Here is an 11,760-nt window from a genome sequence, read left to right as displayed (position 1 = left end):
GTTGAAATATCCTTCTCGTCGGAATACCTTAGCTGGACAATGACCAAAAAGTAATCAAAAAATGGCTACCCGATGGCTGGTGGCTAGATTTCAATGGCCGGTGTGCTAAGTTCTACTTGGACTTGGGTACACAAGGGAGGCCACACATCGATGCATGGCCAAGTTCTACTTGGACTTGGCTACACAAGGGCTGCTTCACATGGGCATATAGAGGTTCCCTTACATCTATATAAGGAGGCTTTCTCTATGAGCCATTATGGACACATACACACACACATCCTTATTGAAGGATAGGTAGCCCCTTGTATTCTTACTAGCTCTAGTTGTCTAAATTGCCTCCAAGCTCTATCTTGAGAGCGCATGGGTGGATGACGCCATCATTTTGTAATAAGCTATTCCACATTTCTTACATCGAGGAGTCCTCCAAACCCCTAATGTGGACTGACAATACAAATCAAGAGGAGGGGATCTCACGCACGCGCGTGCACACAGACACACACACACACACATAGAGAGAGAGAGAGAGAGAGAGAGAGAGAGAGAGAGAGAGAGAGAGAGAGGCATGTGTTTGGAGTAGTAGAGAGGGGGTAATTTTAGACTAGGCCACGTGGACAAAGCGAGAGGGGAGAGACCAAATCTTTGAAGATTCCCCATGCTTTTATTTTTTGAAATGGGTACTAACTACTACTACTTGCTCTTTTCCAATTCAATTAGATAGAATCTCCTATTGGAACTGCCTCTTTTCATCATGTAAAATCTTATGCACCTACTCGATATTGATCTCGCCACCACGCTTCTGAGGTTGAATCCTCTATTGTAACCACAACGCTGTGCGCAGCTCGTTGCAAAGTGGGATACCAAATTTGTATAAAAAAACTTGTTCCGTTGCTCATGCTCTCTCACGTAGCTTCATTTGTCCTTTGTCTGCATTGCCTGCTGCCACTTGTTGCTCTACCTTTCTGCCTCGGGTCGTAAAGCGATTTCTACTTTTTGAGCTTCAAAAAAAAAAAAATGACGTCGCTGCTATCCACAACCTACATGTGGCCGCTCCTCCGCCAACTACCATTTTGATAGCACCTACCACCCGCCCATCCTGCGAGATGTCCTTGCCGAGGTCGGCTCCCTTAGCACTAAAGGGCACTGAAATTTAATGAGGCCAAGTGGTGGGGGGCCGTGCACATGAATCTCAAGGAGGTTTAAGGGCTCAAAAAAATGGGCGTCTTGGTGTCGCGCGCAAGATTTGAACCGGGGTGGGGGCCATGCAAGGCTTGCCGCCTATCCAAGACTCTTGTGCGCATATGTTGACCATGATGGGAAACATATGCATGATAAGTAAACGCGGACAGGCTCCCTGCTTGTCCAAGTTTACTTTTCATGTCCTAGTTTACTTTTGGATCGCATCCCGATCTGTGTGTCCTAGTTCCCCTGTCGGTAGATCCCACCGCTTGGGCTTAATTTGGGTCGACTTCCATCGTCCCCTTCATATTCCCATATGTTGACCATGATGGAAAACATATGCATGATAAGTAAACACGGACAGGCTCTCTGCTTATCCACGTTTACTTTTCGTGTCCTAGTTTACTTTTGGGTTGCGTCCTGATCTGTGTCCTAGTTCCCCTGTCGTAGATCCCACCGCTTGGGCTTAATTTGGGTCGACTTCCATTGTCCCTCGCCTTTTTGCTTTGGCTTCAGTTCCAATTCGGCAAGAATCGTGCCACCCTGGGATCTGGGAAAAGTTCTTAATCATCGATCAAGATATAAAAGAAAACAACCTTCACTATGGTCGAGTGTTCTTCCTTTCTAGATCCGTTACGTGCACGCCAGGATGAAGATAGAAGCAAAAGAGGAAGGCTGCAGCAGTCATGGCAGCACCAGACTGGAGCACACTATCAACATCTTAGATGCGGAAGAGATGCATGGCATTTGTGTAGAAAGCTCAACATCCGAGCAGCGCCACACTCTGCTCACAGATCACAGAGGCGATGGCCAGGGAATCACTCAACGGGCCACTTTTAGTGGTAATGCTATTGCTGACAGCTTCGTGTGCACTCGCTTCATCTTCATTCTTCTCAGATTCTTTGGGTAATGATATTTCTTTTGGCTTATCTTGCATTGCCTGTGTTAAGAACTCATGAAACTTGTAGTGGTGCAATGAAGACCTCCTATGAAGTTTTATGTGAAGATGGATGAAGTTTGTCAATGCTGAGAGAGAGAGAGAGAGAGAGAGAGAGAGAGAGAGAGAGAGAGAGAGTTCATTATCGTCCTCGGAGGTCAAATATGACCTATGAGACCAAGAAAACATACATAGATTGACGTCTTATTAGAGGAGTACATGGAGAATCCTGACTAATGTGGATACAACAAAATTGTGACAAATGTCTTTTAGGGGAGGTAGAAGGGGAAGGTGGTTTGGGAGTTTTTGGAGCCCGAAATTCCTCGATGATGGCCTTGCCACCTAGATAGACGGCCCATTTACCGGTTGCTCGTGCTTCGCAAACCTTTTGGAGTTCTTGCTTCTTGACTTTGAGATGGGCAGATGTCAAGGCCTCACTTATCCATACTTTGGTGCCCTTGAGAAGTTGTGCTTGTTGTAGAAGCGTTATACGCTCCTCTTTAGTCTTGAAGACCAAGATGCCTTGATTGGTGCGGTTTGTCATGGTGAACCTTCGCAATCGTATCGGGGTCGAACTCGGTTGGGTGAATGGCTTGGTTGAGCTTGACTAGTGTCGAGGTGTAGTCGTCATTCTCTCTCCACCAAGTAGAGGGCAAGCCACCGATGCGGACGGAGAGTGCTAGTCCTTCCTGTCGGCAATGTTCTTGCATGCACTCTTCTACCTTGGAGAAGACGACGACGGTTGCTTTATAAACTTGAGTGGTAAGGTTGGCCATGCTTGTGGTAAGGGTATGCTCGATTTCCTCAGAAGGTGGTCGTTATCGGCTTTTGAAACTCCAAGGAGGAGAGACGCGTCTCAAGGACTGCAAGACGTGCCTTGAGTTCCGCGTTCTCATCCTTGAGCTCTCGAACTTGAGCATGGAGACAATCCATTAGATCCACCCGTGGGGTGGGCAGGAAAAGTCGTGTCTGCCTAATCGGGGAGAGAGAGCTGCTGCGTTGCATTGCAACTTGGAGAAGCCCAAGAAAGAACTTATACTTTGTAGGTCGAGAGAGCCGACACCGCTAGCTTGCTTGAGGGGTGGGCCGAACTCAGAACTTGTGGCTTTCTGTGGGAGGAGCCCCTTGTTTCTTATTAGGCTTTAAGCAAGGCCGTTGATGTCGGTGGCGGGAGTAGCCAAAAACACCAGCGCTGAGCTTATTGTGGGACAGAGGAGCAAAGCCGGGCTCGCAGCAGAAGCACCACAATAGGAGTGCAACGTTGGGCTGGGCTCAAGGTCGTAGCAACAGAGGCGCCATAGAAAATGCACCGCAGTGACAACACAACAGTGCGCGGTGGATGACGGGTGTAGCTTGGGAGAAGGGGGGGGTGGGGGCGGAGCTTTGGTGTTCATGGCACTCCAACAGGGTTGCCCCCTCGCCCCAGGGAGGCCGAGAGAGAGAGAGTTAGAGTCTGCTACGGCTAGGGTAGAGAGAGAGAGAGAGAGAGAGAGAGAGAGAGAGAGAGAGAGAGAGAGAGAGAGAGAGAGAGAGAGAGAGTGAGTGTTGTTGGTTTTGCAGTCAATTGGTTGGAAGTTGTGTCATTGGTCCTCCTCACATTTGTCATTGGTTGGTCTTGCTTTGGTGGCCAACCAAGAGCTCTTGGCTTCAAGTCGATCTTTGAAAATGTGTTTGCCCCATTGAGACACGCTAGGATGTAGTTGATGCAAGACATATAAAATCGGCTTTTGACTGTCGTGTTGTTGAGTCTTGTAATCCACACATAACCGCGATGAGCCATTCTTCTTGGGATTAAATAGAATAGGAGTAGCAAAAGGACTTAACTCTTGGATGTATAAACCTTCTATCCAACAACTTATCTAGTTGGTGCTGTAGCTCCTCTTTATGAGCGTTGTTAAATCGATATGGAACCTTACAAGTGTGCTCCATCCACAATGGCTATGACCTGAATCACGATCCTCATGATGCCTGGGAGGAAGTGTTGGTGATACATCATCCCAGAGAAAAAAGGGATTCAACTTTTCAAACAACTCACTATACTTTCCAGAAATACCGAAGTTTTTCGATGTAGGGGATTGCAGTGCTACAAGCAGTGCATTCAAAGAGTCTTTCAAACTGCATTGTCTCATTAAAAATTTCCTTTTTGGAGTTTCAGATGGGACTATAAATACCTGGGCTTGTGCTTGGCATACATGTATTTTGCCGAAATCTGAGGGGACTATTAATTCACAGATGTAGAGTTATGCTTCACTTTCTTAGCTTATTGTTCACGGTTTGTTCCTACGCAATGTGGGGTTCTGTAAATAATTGTACCTTTCACAATGGATATGGAAAGTCTTTTTGCATCATGCTATGGCGTGCACGGTTCCGAGATGTGGTGTGTTGGATGCCGCCTCATTGTTCTTTTCTCATTGCTCACCCTTCATTCGTTGTTACTGGATGATTTGAGTGAAGATGAGGAAAGGCCTAGTTCGATAGCTACCTCAGATCTTAGAGGAGTATAAACGTAGCCATCGATATGGAACCCCTCCGTTTGGGACTTTGAGGAATGCCAATTGGGGGAGTGGACTCACATTGATTGGAGCAGATAAAGATTTGCAGATTTCAGCCCCTAGAGTTTTCAGATTTCAGCCCGTCTCGTCGTCGTCCTCATTGTCGTCAACATCGTCGGCAAGTCCAAAGCATTGTAGAGATTTGTGCAATCAATAGTAGACCGCTCTCGCCATAGAGAGTGGGGCCTTCGGAGGAGGGTTTTGACAACATTCTGGTGTCGTATTCTTCTCTCTCTATCTCTCAGTCTCAGCACCTTCATTCACAGTGTTTGCCACTTTGTTTGTGATCATTTGCACTCTCTCACTCAAGGCACGGAAGGCTGTCCCTTCCACAAGTAAAAGGAACCCTTGAGCACAGTTCGGAGCACTCATCTTGAGCAAAGTTTAACATTCACTTCCGCTGCACCTTACACGTCGTCGTTGGCACAGTACCCGATCGCAGGAGATTCCCAGCGATCTCAGTTTTCAGCCCTAGCGTTTTTAGATTTCAGCCCTAGCCTTGCGTCATCGTCGTCGTCACGGCAACATCGTCGTGTCCGTGATGGTCGTCGTCGTCGACATCATCGTCTTCGACATAGACTAGCAGTACTTTGTCGTCGACATCATCGTCTTCGATATAGACCAACAGTACCCGTCTTCGACATAGAACTCGTCGTCGACATCTCCGTTTTCGATAGTACCCCGTCGTCGGCATCATCATCCTCGACATAGACCATCAGCACCTCGTCGTTGACATCATCGTCATCGACATAGAACCTCAGTACCTCAGTACCCCTTCAGTATCTTAGTACCCAGTACCCAACATCAATATCCATTAGCACTAGCATCTCAACGTGTAGTCATTGTAGTAGCATTGTGCAAGAATAAAGAAAGTACTTGCTTTGGCAACAGAGCAAGGGGGCCCTTGAGGGTTGAGCCTGACATCCCTGTGTCGTCTCTTTTCTCTCTTATGTCTCTCTCTTTCCTTCAGTTCAGTTCAATTCTTTCAAGTGAAGTATAGCAACCCTTGTGTTTGAGTGCAGAGTACTAGATCCGAGCAAAATCCTTATTCTCTTCCGTTGCACCTGACACCATAATACTGCATGCTGAGCTTTGGAAAAAGCCGCTTCTTTCCCTTTCGTTTCCTAAGGCGTGCCTTCTCAAAATGTAAGAGCACCCAGTCATCCTCCTTCAACTTCAAGTTGCATCGATGTTTATCTACTGCCTTCTTATGCGTTGCTTGAGACTTCTCTAGAGCATAAAACCCTTCTACGAAGGCCCCACTCTCGTCGGCGAGAGTGGTCTACTTATGATTGCACAAACTGGTACAAACTGAATGCATGTGACTGATGCAAGTCTAGGCTATGTCAACGATGACGACGGGGATAGCGACACTGTCCTAAGGGTTGAAATTTGTAATCTTTTATCTGTTGTCCAAAAACGCTATGGGCTGAATCTGCTGTTGCCGAAAACGCTAAGGAAAACGCTGATTTTGCCGGTCTTTAGGGCTGAAAATCTGCATCTACTGTAGGGCTGAAAACTGATGATCTTTGGGCTGAATCTGCTACTCTTTTAGGGCTGAATCTGCAGGTCTTTTAAGGGCTGAAACTGCTAGTCCTTTTGGGCTGAAAATGTCTGTTCTTATCTATTGAAAACGCTAGGCTTGAGACTCTGCTGAAAACGCTAGGCTTGAGAATCTGCTGGCGATGGGTTGCTGATGCAAAATGCTAGGGCAAGGACTGGATGGCGATGACTACTTGCTGGAGAAAACGCCAATGGGGGATGGTTCTTCTTGCTTGGAGGGGGAACCACCAAGGGGATCTTGCTTGAGAAGTTGCCTGTTGAGCGGTGGAGCTCCTGCTACCTCTTCTGCCATTTAGTGCTAGCGTAGGTTTGCTTATATACAAACTTACTCAATTTGCCCTACCTACTTTCCAACAAAAGTCACTTAAAAATAATAAGTGAAAAATGTCAAAAATAAGTAAAATAGGCTAAATGCACTGGAAAATTCCCCTGAATGATTCTGATGGGAATGCTTATGATCATGCTGTATGCAACTAGAGGATATGCATCTACACTAAGTGACTGGGCATGCACGGTCTACAAATAGACTCACAAAAGTGCCAGATCACTTCTAATCTAGACTGACTGGACGAACTGAACCCTTGTCGTGCTGTAGCTTGTCCATGGACACACAGGGTTGGATGTGTCACGTGACAGCAAGTACTTTTCCCATTGAGTCTTCTGATTCGAAATATAAGACTTCAATAAATCGAAAACCACTGAATTGCCCATTTGTTTGTGAGTGGAATGAGGATGAGAACTGCAACCGCGTGCCAATGTTCTCCCAAATTGCCCTCCAAAACAAACTCGTGAATCGGGGATCTTTGTCTGAAACTATCGACTCAGGCATGCCATGTATCCGAAAAATGTGTGCAATGAACAATCTCACCAAATGATTAGGCTTGACCATCTTCTTTACCGGAATAAAGTGAGCTTGCTTGCTAAATTTGTCAATGACTTTCCAAGGGGCGGGAGAGAATGGGTAAAGACTGTGGAAGTCCTGGTGCCTTATGCTTGTCAAACTTGACCTTTTGACATACTTAATAACTGCGAACAAAGTCATCCATATCCTTTTTGAGCTTAGGCGAATAGAAGTAATTCTCAACACACTTGAAGGTGGTATCTATCCCGCGGTGGCCCGTAAAAGGTGAACAATGGCACTCTGTCAAAACCTTTTCCCTCAAAGGCTGTGTAACACACAACATCGTTTTTCGTATCAAATAGCTGCCTTGTATGGAATAGCCTGAAACTCTCTCCACTGTGTATCCCTGTAAAAATGTCAGCAAAATCAGGATTTGTGGCGTACTGGTCAACCATAACCTCGACGCTTCGATGATGTATCGCGGAAATAGCTAGAGCCAAGGGCTTCCAAGACAATGCATTTGCCACTAAATTTTTTCTATCCCTGGACATGGAAAATCTGGAAGTGAAACTGTGACAGGATGTTAGTCCACCGCATTTGCTTTTTCGAAAGCTGCTTCCGTGACAAGAAGTAGTGTAAACTTTGATGATCCGTAAAGACTGAGAAATCAACTTCGAGTAAATAGTGTCCCCATTGTGTAATATGGATAACTGCCAATAGCTCTTTTTCACAAATTTGTGCTACCATCTGTGGATAAAAGTGCAGCCTATACATGTGTGGCAAGCCCGGAGACATACTAGCCATAGAAGTATGCCGTAGACCTATGTGAAGCAGTAGAGTGGTGTAAATCTAAGACAGGAATCAAATCAATCGTATGGTCCTGAGGACGAGGTGGAGGTAACTCGCTTGATAGGCCTTCTAAGAAACAATCAGCTTGCGTGTGCAAAAATTCTTGTCATTCCTTTTCAATTGAGACATATTTGATCGTTGTTCATCATTCAATTCTTTCAAGAAGATTGAGTAAACAAAAAGATTGGATTTTATTAATTTGGAAATGTCAAAGCCAATACAAGTGGGATGGACTCACCCTTCAATTTTACATCAAGTACAATTTTCCTGCCATTCTCATTCTTCAAAGTAGCTTTCGTGGCCCGAATCAACCACGACGTTGTTCTTGTGGAACGAAGAGACTCCTAGGAGGAGGTCACACCCTTCCAAAGGCATGATATAAAAATCCTCGTGCCCTAAATAACTTCTTGTCACAGAAGCAGCTTTCGGAAAAGCAAATGCGGTGGGCTAACATCTTGTCACAGTTTCACTTTCAGATTGTCCATGTTTAGGGACAGAAAAACTTGGTGGCAGGCACAAGAGGAGAGTGACTCGCTCCTTTGTCAACAGATTACCTCGATTTTTGAATAAGGTCACTGATGTCCCCGTTGGGTTTCAAGGATACTAATGGGCTGACTAGTATTCTGCTATATGACTTTATGACACGGAATTCCCGAAATTGAATATGATTGATTTGTACTCTCTCATTTGACTTGTTTGAGTGCAGGAACTGAAAGACGAAATGACTGCAACATTTCGGTCTCATAAATTTCTATAGACATGATTGCAATAAGGATTAGTCAATCGTGAGGTCCGGACTGGATCTAGATGCAATTACTAAATACGTTGCCGATGGTCATGGTCTGAGATTTGGAATGAATTTTTTTGTGATTTGTCATGTCATGTCCTGTGATGTGACTGTCGTTTTGTACAAATGCTAGATGTGTCGTGTCTAGTGTGTCAGTACTAACAGTCAGTGTCTACTAAGACAGTTTATGGCCTCTGTTTTGCAAGCGTAATCGAGGGCGATTCCAATTCTTTCAAGAGGGGGGTATGTCACAAACTGGTGACGCTGCAAAGCCACCCGGACACAACTGATGACGTGGTTGATTGGTAGACCGTACGGATTCTCGGCATTTACGTTGCAGGTTGATGCAACAGTTGTACGGAATCCCACGATACGTGCTGAGTCGCTGACTGGTGACGTGGCACCGTATGGACAGGTTGATGTGGCATTGTACGGACGCCCACTTTTTGCGCTGACAACAGCGTACGGATTTCCGCAAATTACACTTACAGCTTTTTGTGGCAGTTTTTAGACCACTTGATTTTTAGAACAAGTTGCTTTTGATTTTGAAAGCTTTTGGGGCTGTGTTTTTAACATCCCTTATAACTCTTTATAAGGACCCTAGGGGCTCACTCTACAGAGCATCTAGACGCAGATTTGAGAGCGAGCACCCGCGGGTCGGTTGTACTTTGCTCAAAGATTAATATAAATTTTAAAAATAAATACCGAAAGGGGCGCCAGTCTTTGGTGCCAATATCTTTGACACGGAACTACGCTGAGCCGTGTCGACTCTCTTGTGATCTGTGAAGTATTTTTGAATTGAATCTCTACTGTGTTGCGGTAGAATCTTGAATTGGGGTGTCCAAGTTTGTTACACCAAGTGTGTAGGTTGGACCCTCTGCCATGCGACCCCATGTCTTGCCAACCATGTGACCTGACCAACAGTTCCATGTAAGAGTTTGCCTTTAGTGCTCCTCAATGCAGGTGGATTAGTGCTGCTCAAGTTCCCCCCTTAGGTTCTACCAAGACCAAAGTAGGCTAAATGCGAAACAATCCTCCCATCTCCTGCTGAAGCCACTCTGTGCATCTCTGTGAATTTCCAACGAGTGGATGGGCTCCAAGGGCTACTGTCTGTGGAAGTCGCCTCTGATCCGATGTAAGAAGAGTTCTTTCTAGGGCTCCTCCCCTAGAAGAAGGCCCTTGAGCTTCCCAAGGAGGGCTCTACTCTGCCGTGTTGGATCGACTATACCCAGCCCCCCCTGAGAGCAAGATAAGGTAATGACCTGCCAGGAGACGTTGGCCCGAGCGCACTGTGTCTCTCCCTGTCCACAAAAAGTTCTTGATCAACGTCTCTAGCTGGCTGATACAAGAATTCGAGAAGGTCCATCAAGAAGTGATGTACCACATGGTGGCCAAAAGCACCTGGGTGGCCACAACAGCCCTGCCAGCAAGAGAAACCCTCGTTGAGCTCCAATGTAACAACTTCCTCTTGATGGCTAGGAGGAGGGGGGCAGTTTACTGCTCTGGTGACAAATCCAAGCCAACATGGCAGCCCAAGTAGCGAACATGCGTCCCTGGAGGGATCCAACGAAAGCCCTCTCCAGGCATCCAGTCAGGTATGTGAGCATCACCAACCCAAAACACAACTTTCGCCAGTTGATCAATGCTCTTGACGCACAACAAAACACCTCCAAAGCCTGCTCACACCTGTGCAAGTTTGCCTCACAACCCTCCAAGAACATGCCCGAGTGTCCAGAAGCTCAAACGGGTAGTTGTAGGCCACGCAAAGTGACCTCTTGTGAGGCCAGAAATCTGCTCATCGCCTGTGCGTAGAAAAGAAACAGGAAGGGGGCAAGAGGGCAGGCATGCCATATTGAGCATGCAAGCATGAAGCGTTCCCCTCGCTCTCCTGCCAGCAACACCTGATTGTGAGCACACTTGTAGAGAGCAGACACCCCTCTGATCCATGCATTTGTAAAAGCTTTCCTGCGCAAAGTGCCCTCCAAAAAGTCCCAATCAACTCTGTCGTAGGCCTTCTCAAAGTCGAGAAGGAGCACCATAAGAGCGTCTCCTCGCAGGCGGGCGAGGACAGTTGCCTCCTCAAAGGTGAAGATGTTGTGAAGGATACTATGCTCCTTGACAAAGCCCGTTTGCGTCTTGTGTGATGCTCTCAAGTAGTGGTTGAATTCTCAAACTCAGAGCCTTTGCAAGAATTTTGTAGGGTGAGTTGAGAATGGTGATGGGCCGCCACTGCCGAATCTCAATAGGAGATCCCCCCTCGTTTGGGATGAGGTAGTTCAAACCCTTGCTCATGCTGTGAGGCATCTCCCCAATGTGCAAAATGTGTTGGTATCCACTACATAGGTCCTGTCCAAGCACCTCCCATTACTCCAAGAAAAAGCTGGGAGTCAGACCATTCTCTCCTGGGAAACTACCAGGAGGGAGTGCTCTACGAGCCTCCTGAAACTCCTCTAGCAGGACAGGGCTCTCAAGCATGCATCTCTTGAGTGACGAGGCAAGGCATATGTGCCCATACCTGCTCTGTATGCATCCCTGCGCCCTGACTGCGGCTAAGTTGAGAAGTTCTAGGTAGATGTCAATAGCACTGCCCGTATGTCCTCGGGCTGTGTGGAAACCGTCCCATCATGTCTCCTCAATTGGCGAACTCTGGTCTATGCATGGTGAGGACCCACCATCTCAAAAAACTCTCGTAACTCTGTTGCTCGCTTGGGTCCAGTGAGATACTTGTTGGTGGTAAGCAAACTCATGGTGCCACTCCTCAATGGTGAACAACTCCGTCGAGCGTGCTGCATCTGGTCCTCCATCTAGGGACTACTTGGGTGCCGCTCTTGCATCCTTTGTAGGGAGGCAATGCTTGGCGTAGTCGCTTCTCCTCTCGGGCCGCAACTAGTCGTGTAGTTGACTCTTGGAGAAAGAACCGACTAAGCTCCCTTAGGCCGGTTGCCACTCTAACAGCATTGTCCCGTGCGTATCCAGACTCTCGGTCCATAGCGTAAATACCTGCTCTGTATCTAGCAAAATCCTCTCAGGGATGCGTAACATAACATTGCCACTC

The 11,760-nt window shown here is 46.7% G+C and overlaps 1 protein-coding gene across 3 annotated transcripts in view; it reads left to right on the top strand.

Annotated features, from left to right (window-relative positions):
- The first annotated feature begins 1,694 nt into the window (after positions 1-1,694).
- Positions 1,695-11,760, top strand: part of LOC147419401 (putative isoprenylcysteine alpha-carbonyl methylesterase ICMEL2) — a 68,610-nt gene continuing 58,544 nt past the window's right edge. Inside the window, exon 1 of one of the 3 annotated variants that reach the window (XM_086505897.1) lies at positions 1,695-2,018. In XM_086505897.1, the coding sequence (XP_086362023.1) occupies positions 1,826-2,018 (193 nt within the window). In that variant the 5' untranslated portion in view covers positions 1,695-1,825. Of the gene's footprint in view, positions 2,083-11,760 lie in introns of all 3 variants that reach the window. The other 2 variants (XM_086505898.1, XM_086505896.1) reach the window with 2 other exon arrangements.

Source organism: Adiantum capillus-veneris, chromosome 29 (assembly GCF_014529385.1).
Source record: "Adiantum capillus-veneris isolate H3 chromosome 29, ASM1452938v2, whole genome shotgun sequence".
Taxonomy (NCBI): domain Eukaryota; kingdom Viridiplantae; phylum Streptophyta; class Polypodiopsida; order Polypodiales; family Pteridaceae; genus Adiantum; species Adiantum capillus-veneris.
The sequence above is the reverse complement of the archived record's forward strand: the minus strand, read 5'-3'. Positions and strand labels throughout refer to the sequence as shown.